At 43.6% G+C, this 27625-nt stretch overlaps 1 protein-coding gene and 1 non-coding gene across 3 annotated transcripts in view; one reads left to right on the top strand and one right to left on the bottom strand.

Annotated features, from left to right (window-relative positions):
• Positions 1-26840, top strand: part of LOC124596125 — an 80166-nt gene extending 53326 nt beyond the window's left edge. For both annotated transcript variants that reach the window (XM_047135145.1, XM_047135146.1), the window contains exons 2-3: positions 5110-5386; positions 26706-26840. In XM_047135145.1, coding sequence (XP_046991101.1) covers positions 5122-5386; positions 26706-26800 — 360 coding nt within the window. In that variant the 5' untranslated portion in view covers positions 5110-5121 and the 3' untranslated portion in view covers positions 26801-26840. The remainder of the gene's footprint in view (positions 1-5109; positions 5387-26705) is intronic.
• Trnas-cga lies at positions 14508-14582 on the bottom strand. Its single transcript has one exon. It is a non-coding gene; the product is annotated as a tRNA-Ser (tRNA).
• Positions 26841-27625: the final 785 nt, after the last annotated feature.

Here is a 27625-nt window from a genome sequence, read left to right as displayed (position 1 = left end):
CTCGCGAAACAATGCAAACGACGTAAAGGAATTACAATTGTTACGTTACCAGCCGTAAGCGTCGTCTCCAGCTGACTGTTGCAACTGGCTCCTGAGAAAGCAAAGCGATGTGACAAGATATTGTTGTGTTGGCAGAAGAGCCAACACCGTGTTACTAGTGGAGGCTGGCCTGAGGAGGGAAGGACTATACTGACGTGAGGTCTGTGGTAATGGTCTTATCTGTGGCACAGACAAACACGCTGCTCGCGAAACAATGCAAACAACGTAAAGGAATTACAGTTGTTACGTTACCAGCCGCAAGCGTCGTCTCCAGCTGACTGTTGCAACTGGCTCCTGAGAAAGCAAAGCGATGTGACAAGATATTGTTGTGTTGGCAGAAGAGCCAACACCGTGTTACTAGTGGAGGCTGGCCTGAGGAGGGAAGGACTATACTGACGTGAGGTCTGGAACATGACAAGGAATTAGAATTCAGAAAGCGGACGTAATTAGTTTCATACTTAACTTTAATCCATTAATGATGAACGTCGCTCTTGACGGTACATGATTCACAATATTATCTATTCAGAATACAATCATAGTAACTGAATATGGCGCCTTGCTAGGTCGCAGCAAATGACGTAGCTGAAGGCTATGCTAAACTGTCGTCTCTGTAATTGAGAGCGCCTGTATACAGTGAACCATCTCTAGCAGTCGGCTGTACAACTGGGGCGAGTGCTAGGGAGTCTCTCTAGACTAGACCTGCCGTGTGGCGGCGCTCGGTCTGCAATCACTGATAGTGGCGACACGCGGGTCCGACGTATACTAACGGACCGCGGCCGATTTAAAGGCTACCAAAAAAAAAAATGGTTCTGAGCACTATGGGACTCAACTGCTGAGGTCATTAGTCCCCTAGAACTTAGAAATAATTAAACCTAACTAACCTAAGGACATCACAAACATCCATGCCCGAGGCAGGATTCGAACCTGCGACCGTAGCGGTCTTGCGGTTCCAGACTGCAGCGCCTTTAAAGGCTACCACCTAGCAAGTGTGGTGTCTGGCGGTGACACCACAGATATGACAACAGGGGCAATATATCCGGACTTATCAAGCTCATTTCTGATTGGCTGTTGCTGTTGTAACGATCCTGTAAACAACTAGCTGTCAATCACTGTTTTATTATCAGGTACGAGGTCTGTTCAAAAAATCCGGAGCTTTGTTCACAAAATTTTTCTACGCTTACCTCTTACTTATTGTGCATGGTCTCCGTCGAAATACTATCCTCCACAAATGATATATTGCTCCCAACGCCGTTTTCACTTCCGGAATCAGTCTTGATGGGACTCTTGCTAAACCGGGCGAAGCGCTGTCTGCGAATTTTCTTTTATCTCGTCTGTCGCTCCAAATCTTCGTCCTTTGACGGGATTTCCAACTTTGGAAATAAATAAAAGTCCGCAGGGGCTAGGTCCGAAGAGTACAGAGGATGAGACATCACAGTGATTTCGTTTTTTGTGCAATAGTCACGCACCAACGGGATGAAACTGCGGGTGCGTTATCGAGATGCAAGAGCCATGAATTGTCTCGCCACATTTCGGGCCGTTTCCTCCTCACATTTTCTAGCAAGCGTCGCAACATGTCCTTATAGGACCGTCGATTAACAATTTGTCCCTGTGATATGAATTCATGATGAACTAATTCTTCTAAGAAAACTGTTAGCATGGCTTGACCTGACCTGATGAGCTTTTTTTTTGGTCTTGGAGAACCTTTCCCGACCCATTGTGAAGATTGAATCTTGGACTCAGCATCATAACCGTAGATCTACGCCTCATCACCAGTTATGATTCTCTTAAGGAACATCTCGTTCTCATTCGCGTGACCCAAAATCTCTTCACATATTGCGAGGCAAAGGTCTTTCTGGTCTCGACTCATGAGCCATGGTACGAACCTGGCGTCAAGACGATCCATTCCAGATGCTGTGTCAGGATTTCGTGGCGTGATCCAACTGAAATGTTACATTCTTCTGCAGTCTCTCTGACAATCAGTCCTCGATAGGCACGCGTAATGTCGTTGACGTTCCTGACATGAGCGTCGTCGGCATATGTCGAATGGCGTCCTGAACGAGGGTAATCTTTAACTTCCGTCCGTCCATGTTTGAACCGTGTGAATCTTTCGTAACACAGAGTAATCAACACTGGCTTCCTGCATCACTTGGTATACGTCTGTAAAGGTTTTCTTATGCTTCAAGCAAAATTTAATGCAGACGCGGTGCTCCTCTAACTCTACCATCTAGAGATACGCAAACTGTGCGACACAACATTCTATTCACTACAATACAATAACTAACAGACATATAAGAATGAAACCGCCGGTAGTCACACATTGAAGACAGGCGTGTGTGCAGGGATGACAATAGCATTTCGCTCCAACACACCATTGGCGCAAAATTGCGATTTTTTCAACAGGCCTCGTATAGTTGATATTCTTCCTATCATCACATTTTAATGGCTTCACTTGTCAGTTCATATTTATTGATACTCTACATAACATCGGTCCTCAAAATTCGAACTACATTCACCTTCTATCTGGTTCTAACGACTCGATAATGTTGACGAGTTCGAATCAGGAACCCCACATGTCAGCACTTAAAAGTGTCCAATAAACTTGGCCTCAGTAGGTATAATACTCTTACAAACTGTCGCTGCGCGTAGCGATATTCTTCCAGAAAGTATCTATACGTACCGGCGTCATTTTTCCCCCGATATGTCGATATATTGATATCAAAGTGGTAATATGGAGTGCCGATATTGTTATTTTATATTATAGTTTTTCACAGTTTTCGACAAATATTTGAAGTTTTTCTTTTGAAATTGTAGTAGAACTTAATTTTAGTTTCACTGTGTGGAGGAGTCCAACGACTTTTTGAGATTTCATGACGTCCAGTCTTTGCCTTTGACTTTGTGAAGCAACTGTATGTGGTACAACAGAAGAAGTCCGATTGCACTAGGGGTTGGAGGGGCGGGGGGTGGCGGTGTAAATGGAAAACAAAACAGTTTTTAACGCAACTGGTATGCCATTTCTTCACATTGGCATTATTTAAAAACAGATGCGGCAAACGATGAGTAAAAATCTCACTGATGAGCTTGGTCTTTGCGGTGGCCATAGACGTGTGAGGGGAAATGCTGACGCAATCGTCGCTGGGCGCTACCCTACAGAAACTGCAACGTTTAGCTTCACCAAAGCAATTTTGACACTGCAGCTACTAAGTCGTTGATATTGGAGAAATGAGAAAAAAAAAACAGGCAAGTCAGCACGAAGTGTTCCAGACAAATTCAATATGTGACGATACCGAACGATGGACCCATCGGACACCTTTTTATTGTGCCACTTACATGCAGTTATACCATTGTTAGCAAAGTGGTTATCGTCAAGGACGGACGCACATCGTTTTCCTCTCGGTTCTTCCTCGAAAGGGGGTTGGCGGGTTGCTAGCTTGTGCAGAATATCTAGTAATGAATCAATACTTACACTACTGGCCATTAAAATTGCTACACCACGAAGATGACGTGCTACAGACGAGAAATTTAACCGACAGGAAGAAAATGCTGTGATATGCAAATGATTAGCTTTTCAGAGCATTCACACAAGGTTGGCGCCTGTGGCGACACCTACAACGTGCTGACATGAGGAAAGTTTCCAACCGATTTCTCATACACAAACAGCAGTTGACCGGCGTTGCCTGGTGAAACGTTGTTGTGATGCCTCGCGTAAGTAGGATAATGCGTACCATCACGTTTCCGACTTTGATAAAGGTCGGATTGTAGCCTATCGCGATTGCGGTTTATCGTATCACGACATTGCTGCTCGCGTTGGTCGAGATCCAACGACTGTTAGCAGAATATGGAATCGGTGGGTTCAGGAGGGTAATACGGAACGCCGTGCTGGATCCCAACGGCCTCGTATGACTAGCAGTCGAGATGACAGGCACCTTATCCGCATGGATGTAACGGATAGTGCAGCCACGTCTCGATCCCTGAGTCAACATATGGTGTCGTTTGCAAGATAACAACCATCTGCACGAACAGTTCGACGGCGTTTGCAGCAGCATGGATTATCAGCTCGGAGACCATGGCTGCGGTTACCCTCGACGCTGTATCACAGACAGGAGCGTCTGCGATGGTGCACTCAACGACGAACCTGGGTGCACGAATGGCAAAATGCCATTTTTTCGGATGAACCCAGGTTCTGTTTACACCATCATGGTGGTCGCATCCATGTTTGGCGACATCGCGGTGAACACACATTGGAAGCGTGTATTCGTCATCGACATACTGGCGTATCACCCGACTTGATGGTATGGGGTGCCATTGGTTACACGTCTCGGTCACCTCTTGTTCGCATTGACGCCAATTTCAACAGTGGACGTTACATGTCAGATGTGTTACGACCCGTGGCTCTACCCTTCATTCGATCCCTGTGAAACCCTACATTTCAGCAGGATAATGGACGACCGCATGTTGCAGGTCCTGTACGGCCCTTTCTGGATACAGAAAATGTTCGACTGCTGCCTTGGCCAACCCATTCTCCAGATCTCTCACCAATTGAAAACGTCTTGTAAATGGTGGCCGAGCAACTGGCTCGTCACAATACGCCAGTCACTACTCTTGATGAACTGTGGTATCGTGTAGAAGCTGCATGGGCAACTGTACCTGTACACGCCATGCAAGCTCTGACTCAATGCCCAGGCGTATCGAGTCCCTTTTAAGGCCAGGGGTGGTTGTTCTGGGTACTGATTCTCATGATCTATGCACCCAAATTGCGTGAAAATGTAATAACATGTCAGTTTTAGTATAATATATTTGTCCAATAAACACCCGTTTATCATCTGCATTCCTTCTTGGTGTAGCAATTTTAATGGCCAGTAGTGCAAAAATACAGCTCTAAAACCGGCAGTATATTTTTATAGGTAGGTACTTCGTTATTTTACGCGCCCATATATCGATTTTTTTTCTAGATGTATCGAGAGCCAATAATGATATTCTTTTAAAACTGATACGTCGGAATCCCGATATTTTTAAAAATATCGACAGTCCTAGTGGCCGGTGTGGTGCAATGGGCGGCTGTCTGTGCTTCAGCGACGCCGAACCATGGACGAGATGGCCGACGTGCCGCTGGACGAGCTGGGAGAGGCGACGGGGGAAGGGCTGGAAGGACTGAACCTGGACAAGGAGCAGCTGGCGGAGCGGCTCAAGCACCTCATCACCAAGGTGGCCGACATGCCGGCCGAGAAGCGCGCCAAACTGCTCAAGTCGCTGCTGGACCAGCAGGCGCAGCCAGAGGGCGTCTGGGCCATCCTGCTCTCCCCCTACACCCTCGTCATCGTCGCCATCACCATCGTCCTCATGATCTTCCGTAAGCAGCTCTTCCATTTTCGCCCACGCTTCTGTGATCTTATTTACGCTTGACATGCAAAAATGTGCTCTCCAACAGAATGACGCTGTTGTGGATCCTGAAGTATTATTGTTCAATTCATTTACCTTGGCGGTTCGCGTATGCTCGCCCAGACGCGGGAGATTGCTGCGTTGCCAGCTGCACGCGCCAAGAGAAGCAGCGCTATAGTATAGTTCGCAAACTTACGTTTAGGGGGGAGCGCACAGTTTATGAAGTAAAGCCACCACGGCCGCATTAACCCTTTCGCTGCTACAGAGACGTGGTCCCAGCATTCCGCGCTGTGAGCGATTTTCTCATCACTGCACTGCTTGCCTGTGCAGGCACATGGTGTTTCGACTACTTTGACACACTTTATCATTCGATTTCACAAAAACTATTTGGCCCAAAAATTTGATTTTTACACATCTTCTTGACTGATACCTTCTCCCCATAAATGACTTAATTTTGTTTCGATGTTCAACGCAGTTATTGTGCAGCATTGGATGTAGTAAACCACTGCACTATATTTTCAAGAGTTTGCAGAGGTAAAAGTCCATAGCGTGTACTTTCCGTATGGTCGATTTTAGTTGCCATTAGAAATTTCAAAAAATTGCATTCAAACGTATAAAATTCATGAAGTAAGACACTTCGATATTGTTTTCAAATAAAGAAAATTTTAAGCACCATACAAGGTTTGAATTCAGAACCTTTCGCTTAATAGCCAAACATTTTAACCATTACGCTAACGCAGCTCCTTATCCAATAGATCTCCTGGAGGACTTTATAATGTCACGCAAAATACCTACAAACACTGTTGGTATGACTATGAATTACTGACGTTTCGTCGAAGTACAGTAGGAAATAAACAATTACCGCTGTTCTTTATTGCGAAAAGGCGTTTAGTGGGAATTATACAAACACCTTTCCTTGCTATCGCCTGAATTAGGCTTATTGCTTGTTTGGTTTAGTTAATTAATAGACTATGAAGCAATTGGTATAAGGAATGCTTTTTCCAAACTTTCTATAAAAGAAAGTCTGCTATCAAGACATTGCTTTTGTTCAATTACTTTATTTATGACTGAACATTTCTAAAGCTGAAGACACTCGTCCGTGCTCTGCACTGCAGTGGAGCTCTGGCAACGTCGTTCTCTGTTCATTGGCTGACTTTGTTTTGTGACGTCAGATGCGCAGAACGAACCTAAAGTCGGCCGCCGTCGTAAATGACACGCACTTTGGTTGATAAACTTTGTAGTAACAGCCAGCTGGATCCGAACCAAGTATCTACTGGAATGTCAACATGTTTGCCAGACTGGGATATGACGTCCTGACCGACACCTTTTTCCAAAATATTCGAAAAGGTTGTATACTCAAGAGGAGGCTAACGTTTAAGAACAAACAATTTACTCAGCATATCACAATTTGGATTCTAGATGGATTGCTCGTCTTTTCAAGGCGTTTCATTGCGTAGACTACGTCATTCTCTTACAAGGGAACCTCCCCATCGCACCCTCCTCAGATTTAGTTGTAAGTTGGCAAAGTGGATAGGCCTTGAAAAACTGAACACAGATCAATCGAGAAAACAGGAAGAAATTGTGTGGAACTATGAAAAAAATAAGCAAAATATACAAACTGAGTAGCCCATGCCCAAGATAGGCAACATCAAGGGTAATCTGATCTCAGGAGCGCCGTGGTCCCGTGGTTAGCGTGAGCAGCTGCGGAACGCGAGGTTCTTGGCTGAAGTCTTCCCTCAGGTGAAAAGTTTAATTTTTTATTTTCAGACAGTTATCAAAGATCAGGCACTCACACGTAATCAACTTCGCTCTCCAAAATTCCAGGACATGTTCAGATTTGCTTGGATATATGCAGGATTTGACGGTCTACACAAGGAAAAATTTGAAAACGTTAAAAACATATGTTTTGACAGTGCACAGGGAAAACTGTGCGACTGTGAAACTGTTGCATTCATTTGTTGCGAACCTCCGACGGGGAGAGCCGCGCGAACCGTCGCAAGGAGCCCTAGACCGCACGGCTACCCCGTGAGACTAAATTTTATGGAATTAATTGATTTACAAACAGTTGGTTTGAATCATACTTAGCAAACAGAAATCATAGAATTGTGCTAAATAATTCAGACAATGTTGGAAGGAGAAAAAAATTTTAGCGACTAGGGAGAAATCAGGGAGTCCCATAGGATGTAATTTTGTGTCCACTCCTATTCTCTATACAGGGTGGTCTATTGATTCTCACCGGGCCAAATATCTCACGAAATAAGAATCAAACGAAAAAACTACAAAGAACGAAACTCGTCTAACTTGAAGGGGGAAACCAGATGGCGCTATGGTTGGCCCGCTAGATGTAGCTGCCATAGGTCAAACGGATATCAACTGCATTTTTTAAAAATAGAAACCCCCATTGCTTATTAATATTCGTGTAGTACGTAAAGTAATATGAATGTTTTAGTTGGAACACTTTTTTCGCTTTGTGATAGATGGCGCTGTAATAGTCACAAACATGTAAGTACTTGCTATCACGTAACATTCCACCAGTGCGGACGGTATTTGCTTCGTGATACATTACCCGTGTTAAAATGGACCGTTTACCAATTGCGGAAAAGGTCGATATGGTGTTGATGTATGGCTATTGAGATCAAAATGCCCAACGGGCGTATGCTGTGTATGCTGCTCGGTATCCTGGACGACATCATCCAAGTGTCCGGACCGTTCGCCGGATAATTACGTTATTTAAGGAAACAGGAAGTGTTCAGCCACATGTGAAACGTCAACCACGACCTGCAACAAATGATGATGCCCAAGTAGGTGTTTTAGCTGCTTTCACGGCTAATCCGCACATCAGTAGCAGACAAATTGCGCGAGAATCGGGAATCTCAAAAACATCGGTTTTGAGAATGCTACATCAACATCTATTGCACCCGTACCATATTTCTATGCACCAGGAATTGCATGGCGACAACTTTGAACGTCGTGTACAGTTCTGCCACTGGGCACAAGAGAAATTACGGGACGGTGACAGATTTTTCGCACGCGTTCTATTTAGCGACGAAGCGTCATTCACCAACAGCGGTAACGTAAACCGGCATAATATGCACTATTGGGCAACGAAAAATCCACGATTGGTGCGGCAAGTGGAACATCAGCGACCTTGGCGGATTAATGTATGGTGCGGCATTACGGGAGGAAGGATAATTGGCCCCCATTTTATCGATGGCAATCCAACTAGTGCAATGTATGCTGATTTCCTACGTAATGTTCTACCGATGTTACTACAAGATGTTTCACTGCATGACAGAATGGCGATGTACTTCCAACATAATGGATGTCCGGCACATATCTCGCGTGCGGTTGATGCGGTACTGAATAGCATAGTTCATGACAGGTGGATTGGTCGTTGAAGCACCATGGCCCGCACGTTCACCGGATCTGACGTCCCCGGATTTCTTTCTGTGGGGAAAGTTGAATTGCTATCGTAATCCACCAACAACGCCTGACAAGATGCGTCAGCGCATTGTCGGTGCATGTGCGAACATTACGGAAGGCGAACTTCTCGCTGTTGAGAGGAATATCGTTACACGTATTGCCAAATGCATTGAGGTTGACGGACATCATTATGAGCATTTATTACATTAATGTGGTATTTACAGGTAATCAATCTGTAACAGCATGCGTTCTCAGAAATGATAAGTTCACAGAGGTACATGTATCACATCGGAACAACCGAATTAAATGTTCAAACGTACCTACGTTCTGTATTTTAATTTAAAGAACCTACCTGTTACCACCTGTTCGTCTAAAATTGTGACCATTTGTTTGTGACTATTATAGCGCCATCTGTCATAAAGCGAAAAAAGTGGTCCAACTGAAACATTCATATTTCTTTACGCACGACACGAATATGTAATAAAAAATGGAGGTTCCTATTTAAAAAAACGCAGTTGATATCCGTTAGACCTATGGCAGCGCCATCTAGCGGGCCAAGCATAGCGCCACCTAGTTTCCCCCTTCAAGCTAGACAAGTTTCGTTTGACGCTTATTTCGTGAGATATTTGTGCCGGTCACGATTAATGGACCATCCTGTATACTTGAAGCGCCAGAGAAACTGGTATAGACCTGCGTATTCTGAGATATGTACAAAGGCAGAATACGGCGGTGCTGTCACAAAGACTACATAAGATAACAAGTGTCTGGCGCAGATGATAGATCGGTCACTGCTGCTACAATGGCAGGTTATCAAGATTTAAGTGAGTTTGAACGTTGTGTTATAGTCTGCGCGCGAACGATAGTTCACAGCATTTCCGAGGTAGCGATGAAGTAGGGATTTTCCCGCACCACCATTTCACGAGTGTATCGTGAATATCAGGAATCCGGTGAAACATCAAATGTCCGACATCGCTGCGGCAATAGAAAGATCCTGTAAGAACCGGACCAAAGACGACTGAAGACAATTGTTCAACCTGACAAAAATGCAACCCTTCCGCACACTGCTGCAGATTTCAATTCCATCAACAACTGTCAGCGTGCGAACCATTCAATGAAACATCATCGATATAGGCTTTCGGAGCCGATAGCCCACTCATGTACCCTTGATTACTGCATGACGCAAAGCTTTACGCCTCGCTGGGCCCGTCAACACCGTCATTGGACTGATGATGCCTGGAAATATGTTGCCTGGTCGGACGAGTCTCGTTTCAAATTGTATCAAGCGGATGGACGTGTACGGGTATGGAGACAACCTCATGAATCCATGGACCCTACATATCAGCAGGGGACTGTTCAAGCTGTTGGAGGCTCTGTAATGGTGTGGAGCGTGTGCAGGTGGAGTGATATGGGACCCCTGATACGTCTAGATACGACTCTGACAGGTGATACGTACGTAAGTATCCTGTCTGATCACCTGCATCCATTCATGTCCATTATGCATTCCGACGGACTTGGGCAATTCCAGCAGGACAATGGGACACCCAACATGCCCAGAATTGCTACAGAGTGCCTCCAGGAACACTCTTCTGAGTTTAAAAGCATCCGCTGGCCATCAAATTCCCGGGACATGAGCATTATTGAGCATATCAGGAATGTCTTACAACGTGCTGTTCAGAAGAGATCGCCACCCTCCGTACGCTTACGTATTTATGGATAGCCCTGCAGGATTCATGGTGCCAGTTTCCTCCAGCACTGCTTCAGGCTTTAGTTAAGTCCATGCCACGTCCCGTTGCGGTACTTCTGCGTGTTCGCGGGGGCCTTACACGACATTAGGCAGGTGTACCAGTTTCTTTGGCTCTTCAGTGTATGTGAAGACCTTCCACTTAACATTCATCGAACTGTGTTGGTATTTTATATAGAGATACTAGTGGTTTAATAAATACCATTAGACAGAAAGCGAGAGAAGAATTTGTTTATGATGATTTGCAAGGAATTATTAATTATTTCCCTGAAAATCGATCCTTCCTAAATTTTGAGAAATCATACTGTCTTCGTATAGGTTGATTTTTTCAAAGAAAATACAGCAACCAGCCTCCATTAATAATACTGTTTATTTCAGTGAATAGCACCTTTCGACAGGTTCATCTCCAGAAGGCTATTCACAAGATGCACATCTGTTTGAATTTTATGTAGGTCTTTTTATATAACAAAAAGAGCAAAAAACCTATGTAAAGTTCAAACAAATGTGCATCGGTTGGTTTATGGAGCTATTTACTGCAATAAACAGCGTTATTAATAGCGGATGGTTGCTGTGTTTTTCTTTGAAAGAATCAACTTACAATATGCACACAGCTATGGCCTCAAAATGGCAGTTTTCGATATCATAACAATATATTCAGTTCTGTACAACAAATAGTCATACCAACAACTGATGCAGCACATGAACAGGAGTCAATAAACAGGTAGAATACTCCAAATTTTTGGGTGCACGTATTGATGAAAACTTGAACTCGAAGAAAAATATCACTCTGCTGCTCAAATAATTAGGTTCAAATACTCTTGCTCTTCGTACAATTGCTAGTGTTAGAAATAAAGGCATCACCGTCCCCACCTATTTTTCCTATTTCCAATCGATAATGTGTGTTAGAATATTTTTCTAGTGTAACCCATCACTTACAATTAGAAAGTATTAATTGCACTGAAGCGATTAGTGAGGGTAATATGTTGTGTTCACCCACAGTTATACTGTAGGTACCTCTTCAAGGTGTTAGGTGTTTTAACTGAACCTTCAGAATATATATATATATATATATATATATATATATATATATATATATATATATATATATATATATGTGTGTGTGTGTGTGTGTGTGTGTCTGTGTGTGTGTGTGTGTGTGTGTGTGTGTGTGTGTGTGTGTGTGCTAATGGAATGCCTCATAAATTATCCATCATAATTTGAGAAGAATAGTAATGTCCACACCTACAACACTAGATAAAAAATGACCTTTTCTTACCCATTATTAAAGCTTAAAATTGCTTAGATAGGAGTTCTGTCTGCATCAACAGGATTTTTTGATCATTTGCCCAACAACATAAAATACCTGCCAGGAAGCAAAGCAAGTTTTAAATGTAACCTAAAATCATTTCTTCTCGAAAACTTCTATTCATAGACGAAAAAGAAAAAAAAAAACTAGTTTTAAGTGTAATTTGTAGTTTCATTAGTAAAACTAAAAAACGGAATGTTCTTTAACGTTAAAACTAATCATGTATACATATCCCGTAAACCGACTCGTTCCACATCGTTTAGATAAAAAATTGTTCAAATGATGTGTGGAACATGTAACTAACTAACAACTCATTCCTCCATTGATTGCGGTATACGGTATTTTCAAGTGGGTCTGCTGTACGCTGATGCAATGCCAGATGAAATTTAATGTTATTATCCATTTCTGCGGATCTGAGACAGCGATTGTTATATTTAATCGTTATGGCTTACTTGCATTCGACACACTTTACGGCAGTGTTCAGATAATACAGCACCTGGTTTCGGGATAGCTCATCATCCAGCTGTGAATGTTCTGATCATCTCATCAAACACACTAAACACACATGTAATGAATGTATGATGTACAAAGGTCTTCGTCTTACTTGACTGTCATCCAATTCTGTCTCCTTTGCTAGTGCCGCTATAATATGCCCCGCTCTTGACTATGATGGTATCAGTCCGTTTAGATTTGTGAATAATTATGATCATCATAATGCGATCGTTTTTACGGTCGAGAATGACGTCTTTGAGTATTAGTATTGCCGATACCTGAATTTTCTTCACGAAAAGTAGAAAGTGACTTCACTCATTCTCACGAGTTGCTTAAATTACGGCATATTAGCAAACTGTTCTGACGAGATACCAGTACACCATATGTCATAATGTACTTAGTGCCTTTACAGCACAAATAAAGTGGAGACGAGGGAAAATCGTCCAACAGTTAGTCATGGCCATTATTAATCTTTGAAACTAAATTTAGGCTAAAAAGTTAAGGTAAAGGGAGATGGTAGTAGGTAAAGAAGAAAGAGACAAGGAATATTACACCACTAGAACTTGCACTTGCATACCAGTTTATAACTCGGTTTAAGTGTTGTCAGGTTAATATGTTTCTAGAACAGGCCAACAGAACAGAATCTAAAAACAATATTCATTCCCTTTCGTCTCCATGGAGAGAGTGAAAATAAAATTAGACTAATACGGGCATAGACAAATGCATGTAACTAATTACTCTTTCCTTACTCCACGATGGAATAAGAAGAAGCTCTAAGGTGTTATAAAAAGGAAGGAAGGAAGATTTCGTTTAACGTCTCGGCGACATCCAGGTCATTAGAGACGGAGGACAAGCTCGGATGGTGATGGAAATCGGTCATGCCCTTTCAACCGACATTTACCTGGAGCGATTTAGGGAAATCACTGAAAACCTAACTCTTGTTGGCGAGTCGCATATTATAAAAAGTACCCACTGTCAAGCACACAGAACTAAATTGTAAATTGGATAACGAGATAAACTTTTCTGATATGCGACGCAGAACTAAACGAAACTCAGTATTGTTTGATGTTTGCTTCTGTACTGTAGAGCATACCTTCAGAAGTTCTTTAATTCCTTTTTGGACTTATTTCCCTGCCATCAACCACAAATCCGAAATTAGGGGAGCATCAGGCATTGTGGTCATGGCAGGCAAAGTGGCTACTGGGGTCTCGGAAGCTTATGAGGTACTGGCATGGAGCTAGAAATTCGTTCACTAATTATCCGTGTAGGGTCCAATCACCCCATGAAGTCTAACCTGTTCGCTGCGCCGCTATTCCGGGTTATAATAATTTTTGTGGATTTCAGTTGTTCCGATTTAAGGTAAATGGTCAGTTTGAGTATTTAGTGTGGAGAGAGAATGTGACCTATGTCTTTTTAATGAAATTGTGTTGAAACTATCGTATCTTAACTCCATAATCTTATTCTAGTTATTGAAAGTTCGGTCATGCTATTAAAAGGTACTGCAGCTTTTGTGTAATAGCGTCAATGCAGGCAAAGTGGCCATCTCATCGGTGGCTTCTGGCCATTTTGTGTAGGGGCAAAACGTAACAACAGCGGCCGAAAAGATGGTGTCTGTGGCGATACTAAGTCGAAATCCTTACAACAGTGACCTAAAAGCGGCAAATAAAGAAAGAGAAGAAAAATAAAATAAAAAGAAGGAAGTAGGGAGAGAAGAAAGACAACAAAAAAATTAGAGATAGCAGAAAACAACCCTAGTCGAGCTCTTTTTGGCGCTAACGATGAAGGTGAACGCATAAAGTGCATGTAATGCGAAGAAAAATTTTCAAATGCAAGGCCAGAACAGCACTGCATTAAGTGCCACCTGTGCTCCCTCTGGGCGACGAACTCTGTGCTGAAATTGAGGAATGCAGTTCGGCTTTTGTTTGTGAAAAGTGTAAATAATTTAATTCTAATCATGTTTCACAATAAAATTTGTTTAGTTCTTTTTTAGTTTTTTACCCTTTATTTTTGAGTCAGATGAAGGGGCCATTCTTCCACTTTGTGGAAACTGAATTTTGTAAAATATATAATTTGATACATAGGAGCTTAAACTATTCCATATTCCGAAACTTCCTGGCAGATTAAAACTGGGTGCTGGACCGAGACTCGAACTCGGGACCTTTGCCTTTCGCGGGCAAGCGCTCTACCAACTGAGCTATCCAAGCACGACTCACGCCCCGTCCTCACAGCTTTACATCTGCCAATACCTCGTCTCCTACCTTTCAAACTTTACAGAAGCTCTCCTGCGAGATGTGAGGACGGGGCGTGAGTCGTGCTTGGGTAGCTCAGTTGGTGGAGCACTTGCCCGCGAAAGGCAAAGCTCCAGAGTTCGAGTCTCGGTCCGGCACACAGTTTTAATCTGCCAGGAAGTTTCATATCAGCGCACACTCCGCTGCAGAGTGAAAATCTCATTGTATTCCATATTCTACTTCAGTGGTTGTAGATCATAATACTCATTTCTAGGCCTTTCCGTCTATTGCTGTTCAGTTTAAAAAAATAGTAATACCACAGCCTGCTCACTGTGATCGGCTCTCCCGTACATGGTAATACAATGTATCTGATGTAAATTGAAAGTAGAGGGGGTCGGGGGAGAAAGGAAAGGGAAGGAAAGGGACTACTGATGTCAACTGCATCGAGACTTTACTGGGAATCAGCGGCGACGAGTGAAAATCTTCACCAAATCGGCATCCGAAACCGGTCTCCCACTTACTAGGCAGTGCGACACACACTCATTCAGTTTACATATAATGTGTAACAGCTGCCATTTCTTCGTGGTGTCTGTTGTTTCTTACATGTCCGAAAGAACAGACACTATGCATTCATCTAATTGATTCACTTCAATGGGCAATGAATTCACTTTCTTCAGTGCGGATGTACAATTACATCTGACATCCTGTGGGAATCTCAAATAGTGAGCTTGGAGGCTGTATCCGGAAAGTGCGGAACAACGAAGCCTGGAGGCGTGAGCGGAAAACCAAGTTTAATCTCTCAATTGAAGTTCACACAAGATATAAATACAAAAACTGTTGTTGTTGTTGTGGTCTTCACTCCTGAGACTGGTTTGATGCAGCTCTCCATGCTACTCCATCCTATACAAGCTTCTTCATCACCCAGTACCTACTGCAGCCTACATCCTTCAGAATCTGCTTAGTGTATTCATCTCTTGGTCTCCCTCTACGACTTTTACCCTCCACGCTGCCCTCCAGTACTAAATTGGTGATCCCTTGATGCCTCAGAACATGTCCTACCAACTGATCCCTTCTTCTGGTCAAGTTGTGCCACAAACTCCTCTTCTCCCCAATTCTATTCAATACCTCCTCATAAGTTATGTGATCTACCCATCTAATCTTCAGCATTCTACTGTAGCACCACATTTCGAAAGCTTCTATTCTCTTCTTGTCTAAACTATTTATCGTCCATGTTTCACTTCCATACATGGCTACACTCCATACAAATACTTTCAGAAACGACTTCCTGACACTTAAATCTATACTTCTCTTCTTCAGAAACGCTTACCTTGCCATTGCCAGTCTACATTTTATATCCTCTCTACTTCGACCATCATCAGTTATTTTGCTCCCCAAATAGCAAAACTCCTTTACTACTTTAAGTGTCTCATTTCCTATTCTAATTCCCTCAGCATCACCCGACTTAATTCGACTACATTCCATTATCCCTGTTTTGCTTTTGTTGATTTTCATCTTATACCCACCTTTCAAGACACTGTCCATTCCGTTCAACAGCTCTTCCAAGTCCTTTGTTGTCTCTGACAGAATTACAATGTCATCGGCGAACCTCAAAGTTTTTATTTCTTCTCCACGGATGTTAGTACCTACTCCGAATTTTTCTTTTGTTTCCTTTACTGCTTGCTCAATATACAGATTGAATAGCATCGGGGAGAGGCTATAACCCTGTCTCACTCCCTTCCCAACCACTGCTTCCCTTTCATGTCCCTCGACTCTTATAACTGCCATCTGGTTTCTGTACAAATTGTAAATAGCCTTTCGCTCCATGTATTTTACCCCTGCCACCTTCAGAATTTTAAAGAGAGTATTCCAGTCAACATTATCAAAAGCTTTCTCTAAGCCTACAAATGCTAGAAACGTAGGTTTGCCTTTCCTTAATCTTTCTTCTGAGATAAATCGTACGGTCGGTATTGCCTCACGTGTTCCAACATTTCTACGGAATCCAAACTGATCTTCCCCGAGGTCTGCTTCTACCAATTTTTCTATTCGTTTACGGTCGCAGGTTCGAATCCTGCCTCGGGCATGGATGTGTGTGATGTCCTTAGGTTAGTTAGGTTTAAGTAGTTCTAAGTTCTAGGGGACTGATAACCTCAGAAGTTAACTCCCATAGTGCTCAGAGCCATTTGAACCATTTTTTTTCTATTCCTGCGGATACAAAAACTGTCAGACGGAAATGTACACTGAGTGCCTATCACTATCATGCAACACTGTCACTTAAGTCTGTATATGTCCGTAGTTACAAGCGGTGAGTGCAAACACTTCGCGCAGCCTAAATTCACACGTCCGTTCGCGGCGGGGCGTGCGCTTTTTAGTCCAGGAATGCAGGAGTACACAAGTCGCCGTGGCACCGTGGTGCCGTGGCACGGCATGATTGGCCCCTAGCTTGCTGCACTCATGCTCAGAAATTAAGCATAATTACGGAATGTGGTGCCACACAACGTGGCACTACACAAAACTGGCGCTAATAGCATAGGCACATAGGAAACAGTCACGACACAGATCTGTAAGTCCACGGTATTGGTGATAAGTTGAGAAAACCGTCGCAAACACATGTGCTACAAAACGCCACTGTTTCCTGCGCATGTACCCCGACATCAATATTGGAAATGGTCACCATGCACACGTACACAGGCCGCACAACGGGTTGGCATATTCTGGATTAGGTGGTCGAGCAGCTGCTGGGGTATAGCCTCCCATTCTTGCACCATTGCCTGTCGGAGCTCCTGAATTGTCGTAGGGCGATATGTCGACCGAGAGTATCCCAGACGTGCTCGATGGGGCTTAGGTCTGCAGAACAAGCAGGCCATTCCATTCGCCTGATATCTTCTGTTTCAAGATACTCTTCCACGATGGCAGCTCGGTGGGGCCGTGCGTAATCATCCATCAGGAGGAAGGTGGGACCCACTGCACCCCTGAAAAGGCGTCCCGATACACCTGACCTGTTACAGTTCCTCTGTCAAAGACATGCAGGGGTATACGTGCACCAGTCATAATTAGTGATGGGGAGCTCGTGAATGAGACGTTTAAATGAACGCTTCACTCCAGTGAAGTGTGAACTAACCACTCAATTTCAATGAACTGGTACTTCAAACTCTCCACAGATAGTACACTCCACACTCTTTTTCTAGTTCGTTCACTCACTCTCTTCCCCTCTCCCTCTACATTGGCGCTACGTCACTCATTCTCCCTTCACTTCAATCCTCCCTGTACTGCCTGTCGACGAATCGCGTGGTGAAATACACTTAGAACAGCAGTTGCACTTTCCTTTCACATAACCTAAATCGGCGAAGAAACCCCAAATTTCACTACTTTTACGCGATCGCGTGTTGCTAGCCATTGTATAAGCGTGAACAGACACAAAATCTGCTTTCGAATAAAATAAAGAGGGATTTTACCTGAAATCGTACCAATGACTACAGGTGACAGTTTATATGTTTTGAATTTAGAGGGTTATTATTCTCAATAAAAATAAAATCTCCAGGAAAACTTCTGAATAATTACTTAACGTAGGTATATAGACTTTGTGACAGTGGTAAACATACTCATTCTATTTTGGATTAAATTTTAAAAGGAACATAAACTTGGACTGCATTTCGTTGGTAGCCCTAGTTTTCAGTCCATAAATACAACAAATAAGGTTTCACTTGGCAGATGAAGACTCTTTTTGGCGCTTCATGAGAAAATGTCGAGCAAGATTAAACGTAATACCTCCTTTATATGTGACAGGCTTCTCTGTTTCTCTTTCCTTTGTCCCCTTCGACCATCCTGTATTTAAGTTAACTCAGACGCTGTAAGACGCAAAACGTTGCGTGCACGTTACTGCATAGTTCGGCCATCTGTTGGTAAAAATATAAAGTATTACGAAGCTTTATTGTACGAGCGAGGCGAAGCGAGCGTAGCCGCGGCTGAACGGCGAACTGGGCAACTTCGCCAGGCTTCCGTACTTCATGAATGAACTACTTCATTTGAACGCTTCACGGCAAAGAGTGAAATGAATGAAGTACTTCACGGGAATGAACGAGTTCGACCCATCTCTAGTCATAATCCCATCCCACACCATTAAACCACGACCTCCGTACATGTCCCTTTCAAGGAGATTAAGGAGTTGGTATTTGGTTCCTGGTTCACGCCAGATGAAAATCCGGCGAGAATCACTGTTCAGACTATACCTGGACTCGTCTGTGAACATAACCTGGGACCACTGTTCCAATGACCATGTACTGTGTTCTTGACACAAGGCTTTATGGGCTCTCCTGTGACCAGGAGTCAGTGGAATATACCTTGCAGGTCTCCGGGCGAATAAACCATGTCTGTTCAGTAGCCTGTAGACTGCGTGTCTGGAGACAACAAGGTCCCGAGCAAGGCTACCTGCAGTACTGTGTGGCCGTCTGCGGGCACTGATGGTGAGATATCGGTCTTCTTGCGGTGTTGTACACTGTGGACGTCCCGTACTGTAGCGCCTGGACACGTTTCCTGTGTGCTGGAATCGTTGCCATAATCTTGAGATCACACTTTGTGGCACACGGAGGGCCCGTGCTACGACCTGCTGTGTTTGACCAGCCTCCAGTCACCCTAGTATTCTACCCCTCATAACGTCATCAATGTGTGTTCTTTGAGCCATTTTCAGCACACTGTCACCATTAGCACGTCTGAAAACGTCTTCTCACTTACTCGCTGCGTCATACTCGGACATGCACCAACAAACCTCTGAGTATGTGAACTGCTGCCAGCGCCACCGTGCGACGACCGCAGGTCAAATGCACCGCATGGTCATACCCCGAGGTGATTTAAACCCGCAAACAGCCCACCAGAGCGTTGTTTCACCATGTATCAGCATTATCCTTGTGAGCATGAGTGTATTTTCCGTATGTTCGCCGCCTAGCCTTGCTGGGGTTACAGCAGAAGTGGCTTAGGGATGGTTGCGCCTACGCTGTTAAGCGGCGGTGGTGCCGCCAGCTATCGGCAGTGAGCTGAACGCCGTTCGATTCCTGGCCGCGAAATGCTGTGCGCCATTATGCTGCAGAGGACATGGACACGGACTGCCGATAGGTGGCACTAGGTGGGACTGTGGGTCGACCGAGAGGGGTGCCGAAACAGTGCGCGCGTTCTGGTAAACACTTTGCCCGGGTGGTCCAGTGGTTAACGCAACTGCCCAGGAAGTTCTACATCGACATTTATACTCCGCAAGCCACCCAATGGTGTGTGGCGGAGGGCACTTTACGTGCCACTGTCATTACATCCCTTTCCTGTTCCAGTCGCGTATGGTTCGCGGGAAGAACGACTGCCGGAAAGCCTCCGTGCGAGCTCGAATCTCTCTACTTTTACATTCGTGATCTCCTCGGGAGGTATAAGTAGGGAGAAGCAATATATTCGATACCTCATCCAGAAACGCACCCTCTCGAAACCTGGACAGCAAGCTACACCGCGATGCAGAGCGCCTCTCTTGAAGAGTCTGCCACTTGAGTTTGCTAAACATCTCCGTAACGCTATCACGCTTACCAAATAACCCTGTGACGAAACGCGCTGCTCTTCTTTGGATCTTCTCTATCTCCTCCGTCAACCCGACCTGGTACGGATCCCACACTGATGAGCAATACTCAAGTATAGGTTGAACGGGTGTTTTGTAAGCCACCTCCTTTGTTGATGGACTACATTTTCTGAGGACTCTCCCAATGAATCTCAAGCTGGTACCCGCCGTACCAACAATTAATTTTATATGATCATTCCACTTCAAATCGTTCCGCACGCACGCTCCCAGATATTTTACAGAAGTAACTGCTACCAGTGTTTGTTCCGCTATCATATAATCATACAATAAAGGATCCTTCTTGCTATCTATTCGCAATACATTACATTTGTCTATGTTAAGGGTCAGTTGCCACTCCCTGCACCAAGTGCCTATCTGCTGCAGATCTTCCTGCATTTCACTACAATTTTCTAATGCTGCAACTTCTCTGTATACTACAGCATCATCCGCGAAAAGCCGCATGGAACTTCCGACACTATCTACTAGGTCATTTATATATATTGTGAAAAGCAATGGTCCCATAACACTCCCCCGTGGCACGCCAGAGGATACTTTAACGTATGTAGACGTCTCTCCATTGAGAACAACATGTTGTGTTCTGTTTGCTAAAAACTTTTCAATCCAGCCACACAGCTGGTCTGATATTCCGTAGGCTCTTACTTTGTTTATTAGGCGACAGTGCGGAACTGTATCGAACGCCTTCCGAAAGTCAAGGAAAATGGCATCTACCTGGGAGCCTGTATCTAATATTTTCTGGGTCTCATGAACAAATAAAGCGAGTTGGGTCTCACACGATCGCTGTTTCCGGAATCAATGTTGATTCCTACAGAGTAGGTTCTGGGTTTGCAGAAACGACATGATACGCGAGCAAGAAACATGTTCTAAAATTCTACAACAGATCGACGTCAGAGATATAGGTCTATAGTTTTGAGCATTTGCTCGACGACCCTTCTTGAAGACTGGGACTACCTGTGCTCTTTTCCAATCATTCGGAACCTTCCGTTCCTGTAGAGACTTGCGGTACACGGCTGTTAGAAGAGCGACAAGTTCTTTCGCGTACACTGTGTAGAATCGAATTGGTATCCCGTCAGGTCCAGTAGACTTTCCTCTGTTGAGTGATTTCAGTTGCTTTTCTATTCCTTGGACACTCATTTCGATGTCAGCCATTTTTTCGTTTGTGCGAGGATTTAGCGAAGGAACTGCAATGCGGTCTTCCTCTGTGAAACAGCTTTGGAAAAAGGTGTTTAGTATTTCAGCTTTACGCGTATCATCCTCTGTTCGGATCTCGGTCCGGCGCACAGTTTCACTCTACGTCGCTGATTCCGCGGCAAAGTCCCAGAGCATCTGACTTTAATAATCCCTCCCATTTCCTTTTTTTTCTCCCCCTCCTATTTCAACTTACATGTAATGTATCGCAGCTGCAGACTCCATAGTGCAGTGGGAGATCCCGGATTCGGATCCCAGTCCGGTACACATTTTCACTCGTCGCAGCTGATTCCGTTTAAAGTCCCAATGTATCTGACATCAGTAATCCCATCCCTTTCCATTTCTTTCTCCCTCGTCCTTCTGCAATTTAAGAAATATGTTTCACAGCTGCGGATGCTGCTTGGTGTCTGTTCTTTCGGAGATTCGTAGAATGTATTTGAGTTTCCAGCTCTCCTCACTTACTTACAGGTACTCCGTCTTCAGGCCACGAGTGGCCTACCGGGACCATCCGACCGCCGTGTCATCCTCAGCGGAGGATGCGGATAGGAGGGGCGTGTGGTCAGCACACCGCTCTCTCGGTCGTTATGATGGTATTCTTGACCGAAGCCGCTACTATTCGGTCGAGTAGCTCCTCAATTGGCATCACGAGGCTGAGTGCATTACTTCACATCTGTTCACACTCTTTTTTGCACGGGTATTAGCTCTTCTTACCATGTACGTTTCTGGAGACTTAAAAACTCTTCTATGGAAATGAACATGGGTTCCAGAAACAACGACTGTGGAAACTCAGCTCGCTCTGTCTGTCCATTACCCTCAGAAAGCAGTAACGCCAGCACCGAGGTTGATTCCGTGTTGCCTGACTTACGGAAAGCGTTCGATACTATTCCGCACTGCTGCTTAACGAACAAAATAATATCATACGGATTAGCAGTCAGTCGTGTGACTGGATTGAAAATGTCCTAGGAAACAGCATGTCATTCTCAACGGAGGGAATCTTCCGACGTGAAAGTAACTTGGGGCGTACCCCAATGGAGCATTATAGGACTGTTACTTGCCACCATATGTATAAATGACTTAGTGGACAACGTCACAAGTTCCCTGAGGCTTTCCGCGGGTGATGTTGAATACAGAGAAGTAACCACGCTAGGAATTTGTACAGAAATGCAAAGAAGACCTGCAGAGGACCGAAGCTGCAGGGATTGGGATTTGTCCCTCTACATTAGCAAACGTTAGGTGTTGCGGATAAAAAGGCAGAAAGATGCATTGTCGATTAATTATACTTTTGCAGAACAGTCATTGGAAGCAGTCATATCCATAAAATATCAAATAGGTTGCGCATGGACCGATTTAATGCGGAACGACCACAAAAAACTAATCTCAGGTAATATAGACACCAGGCGATCTGGAACCAGTACCAGATTGATAGACGAAACAGAAAATACAAAGGAGAGCAGCGCGTTTGGTTACAGCTTCATTTCGTAAGCGCGAAAGCGTCACAGAGATGATCAGCCAACTCCAGAGGCAGAAGCCGCAAGAGAGGCGTATTGCGTCACAGTATTGTTTATTTTTAACGTTACAAGAGCTTACTTCTCTGGAAATGTCAACCAATATCTTCCTGATTACTTCTCGAGAAAAGACCATGAATGTAAAATCAGAGATCTAAGTTTATTCGGAGACTTCCCAACAACTGTTCTTCCCACAAGCCATTCGCAACTGTACCAAGAAAGGTAAGAAATAGCTTTGGTACGCTAAGTACCATCTGCCACACGCAGTAACATGGCTTACGGAGTACAGATGTAAACGTAAAAGTTTCTCAAATTTGTGTAAGTGTACTTTCTCTACCAACCAGACAAGCACTTCCGCCTGTGACAGCATTCTACAATTCGTGCTTTCACACTGTTCCAGCACCCTGTTTCGTCAACGCATCCATGTTACGTGTGTTTCCAACGGCGGAAGAGACGGTATGGATAAGTTATTTGACTGTTTTCGTGAGAAACAAGATTCAAATCCCCGTCCAACCCACCAGATTTAGGTTTTCAATGGTTTCCCAATGTTGAGTGAAGCGAATTCCAGTACGGTTCTTGTGAAACAGTACAAGACCTTTCCTTCCACGTGTACGTCCACTCGGAGCTTATATCTTTTCTATAATGACATCGCCGACGACTGCCTCATTTTTGGAAGTAAACTGAAGCGAATCTCTCGGAACTGGGGTCCTGGTAAGGGGGGGGGGGGGGGGGAGGGTAGTTTCTTTGACCACCAATCCGAAGTTTTTGTATCTCAGCCATTGCTTAGATTTTGAAGAAAAATCATCAGCTATTGCAGCCGAGGACTACCGGAGTAAGAAGTCACTATCATTCTACCAGCAACCTTGTCAAAAGAGGGCTGAGGGGCGAATAGGGATTCGGGATCTCCTTTTCAGGTGTTTTTGCGTTCTGGGTGTCTGAGGATTCCATAAACTAGTCGCCAAAAATCGTAGAGCATTCGTTGATGACACCCACAGTTTTTTTATAGTATTTCCGCCGTCACTCTCTTCTAAACCGTGGACTCTAGGTGCTGTTACTGCCATCTGTTGTAAGTAAACATTTTTAATTGTCTGTACCACTTTATGGCCTCGCATATGTTCGATTTCACATTGCACGAAACCTTCTAAATTGAGTAGCTAATCGTCTGCTTTGTTCGTTACCGAATTTATTGAACACTGTTCTTCACAACCAGCATTTATCGCTTCCTACCAGTTAAGCGTTGCAGTATGAATGATCGTCCTTTTGTCTTGGCACTTCGAAATCTTCCTTTGATCTGATAAGTTCTTCGCTACGCTACGTTCTTTCGTTATCTTCAAAAGGTCACCCCTGTCTTTCAGTCGCTTTCTGCCACTACTCAAACATATATGCCTGAATACGTCAATTCACAAAATTTGGTGACATGCTCAAAAGGCAATTATAAATCTGTTCACTACTGAAACCCGAAGTTTACGAGATTAATTTTAATATCTGAGACACCTGAATCCATACAATTCTTGGGTGCTTTTTTTTTTAGCTGCAGTGACCAATATTACCATAAATTAGTGATTTGAAAACACAGAAATGGCACTGGAAACCAATTATATTGTTCGACTTTCTCATTCCCACAAGAGAAGTAGTTTGAAATACGGAGATGAACCTATTCTGTTACGCATCAAGATCATTTCTATGTAAACTTGTATGTGAGAGCAATAGATGTTTGAAGATTATCGGGTCTGAAGTCTGCAGAAATACGAGTTACTTAAGAACAATAGCAGACAATTATGGCCAGCAGACTCACAAGAGTCGTACATGACATATTATTTGGAAAAAAAGTGAAGATTTGTTTGAAACAAGATGTGGTGACACACAAATTACGTATGACTCATATTTTCCAAAACGGAAGATGCTGTGTTATCGTAGGTTTTTCCCTTCTTCGTCATGGAAATGCAAATGCGGAGTTTCAGTAAAGTGTTTATAACGCAGCGGAGTGGAACACTATGCACCCTTGACAAGGAAAACATGTGGTATTGCCATATCATTTTTGGTGTATAAGCGCAGAGGTACTCCAATATCAAAAGCCTCAGTGAGTACATCATCGACCACTTGTGCACTTCGGTAACGAATAAGGGAAAAACGTACAACAAAACAGCAACTTCTGTTTAGGGAAATACAATTCCGACAGTACTTCTTATTTACGTACCCTATATTATATCGAGCAAATGTTCAGCTTTTTGCCAAATAATACCTCGTGTATGGCTCTGTAGAATCTGCTGGGCATAATTGTTTGCAATATGGTACACTTTATTCAGGAGCTTGGGTTTGTGTAATCTGTGGATTCGTTGACCTTCAAACCTGGCTTGTACACAGCTGTAGAGTTTAAAAAAATAAATTACCTTGATTGTTAGTGGAACAGATATTTTAAAATCAGTTGTATTGTGTTTTCGCCATTCGACCTGATGTACTTCCTTTGTCAGACAGTTGTCCGCACTTACATGCGGAACGCCATGGTATATAGCACTCCGTCTTCAGGCCACAAATCGCCCATCGGGACCATCCGACCGCCGTGTCATCCTCAGTGGAGGATGTGGATAGGAGGGGCGTGTGGTCAGCACACCGCTCTCCCAGTCGTTATGATGGTTTTCTTTGACCGGAGCCGCTACTAATCGGTCGAGTAGCTCCTCAATTTGTATCATGAGGCTGAGTGCACACCGAAAAATGGCAACAGCGCATGGCCACTGGTTGGTCACCCATCCAAGTGCCGGCCACTCCCGACAGCGCTTAACTTCGGTGATCCCACGGGAACCGGATTATCCACTGCGGCAAGGCCGTTGCCACAGGGTTTATAGGGTGCATCATAATTAATGGTGTAAACGCATACAGTTGAAAGTACACGATACTAGAAGCAAAAAAATTCTGAGTAAACATAGGGTCGAAAATTCATTCCTTAAGAGCTACGAGCAGTTTTTTCATCTTCGATGCTGTGAAACATCTCTCTTCTACTGCAAGCTCTTTGCTTTCCATATTTTGGGAAGTGTCAGTATGGACCAAAACAAGAAAAAAAGTCCAGTAGACATGTGCTCTAAAATGCATACCTTAAAACTTAAAATTTATTAGCATTTGTTCATTAGAAGAGCTGTGTTTCAAAGTAGCGAAGATGAAAAAGTGCTCATAGCTCTTAAAGTATGCTGCTTCGACCGTGTGTTTACGGAGACTTACTTGCTTCTAGTATTGTGTACTTTCAACTGTATGCGTTTACGCCATTAATTATGATACACCCTGTATATGAGAATTAATTATCCTACAAAAATGTTAATTTCCTGGGTGATTTGCTTTGAAAACAAACAAAGGGGGGGGGGGGGGGGGAGGGAATCACGATTGGTACTTCGAATATATTGTCAAATATTCAGATGTGTGTGAAATCTTATGGGACTTAACTGCTAAGGTCATCAGTCCCTAAGCTTACACACTACGTAACCTAAATTATCCTAAGGACAAACACACACACCCATGCCCGAGGGAGGACTAGAACCTCCGCTGGGACCGAATATATTGTCAGATTTGCATCTTCGAATCACCGGTTTCCAAATGTTTACAGCAGTTTACAGCTGAAAACTTCTCTGAAGGACACATTCTTTTTAAATGTGGTGTGGCAGTTGACATTACACAATTCTGCTGCTGGTTTAGCCAGCCTAGTTTTGAAAAAATTTCAATTGGTTTAGTATGAGCATTCCTTTTGTTTACACCCTTAATTCCACACTTCTTTGTTGTAGTTGATGTAATATAATTATTCACCTTTCTTTTCTTACAGTGTTCCTCGCGTATAAGATCTTCCAGCGTGAAGTGGAGAAGGAAAGGAGGCGAGAGGAAAAGAAGAAACTGAAACAGGAAAAGAAAAAGAAGTGATGTAAACTTTATAATAAAGTTTTGCCTCACATACTTTTAACTAATGGAAATTCATTTCTTGTCTTGGCCTTGACCACTTTGCAGAGTAACACCTTTTTTAATGCTTGCGCGTTACGTTTCTGAGATGCAGCAAACTATTCGCCAAGATGTGTCTCGATAAACGGTTCGAAATCTCAGCTAGGTGGTATCCTTGTTAAACCAGTGTGAGGTTCGATACAGGTCTGGTTCATCTTCTTGACTGCAGATCTAGGTACCACCTCTCACGCTATACGTACTACTCAGTTTCAGTGTCTCATTTTTTTTGTATTTCTTTTTATTTAAGGAACTGCAATCTGTACGTCCAGGCCTAAAAAGTAGGAGAACCTGAGATTAAGATAAACATCTTAGAGTCGAAACTGAAGCTCAGTAAGTCTGAGGGGAGTGGAAATGTGACAATCGGCACAAAGTGACAATTGAAGAGCATGTATACCTCCGTGAGCTAGTGAACAATAGCTAAAATTTGCTGTTGTATAAAACTGGGATAAACGTCGTTTGGAAAAAAAATTGATTGTCTTGAAGTCAAAACGTCGGTGGACTTGAACGAAAGACTTTTAGACCATTTGTTACATTCCTGTTTGACTTTTACCCGCGCTACTGAATTTGCGAAGAGGAAATTGAGAACCGCATAGAGAATCGCGGAAACGTCAATGCTAGACTTCATTGGAAGAGTGTTCAAGAGAGATAAAAATATTCCTGTTAGTAATGTCAGGTAAAACAACAAGACATTGAATTGGGTAGTATGTGTACAATACAAAATGATGGAAGATTTACAACAGCTCTGCCATG

The sequence above is a fragment of the Schistocerca americana genome, chromosome 2 (genome assembly GCF_021461395.2).
Source record: "Schistocerca americana isolate TAMUIC-IGC-003095 chromosome 2, iqSchAmer2.1, whole genome shotgun sequence".
In the NCBI taxonomy this organism is placed as follows: domain Eukaryota; kingdom Metazoa; phylum Arthropoda; class Insecta; order Orthoptera; family Acrididae; genus Schistocerca; species Schistocerca americana.
The sequence above is the reverse complement of the archived record's forward strand: the minus strand, read 5'-3'. Positions and strand labels throughout refer to the sequence as shown.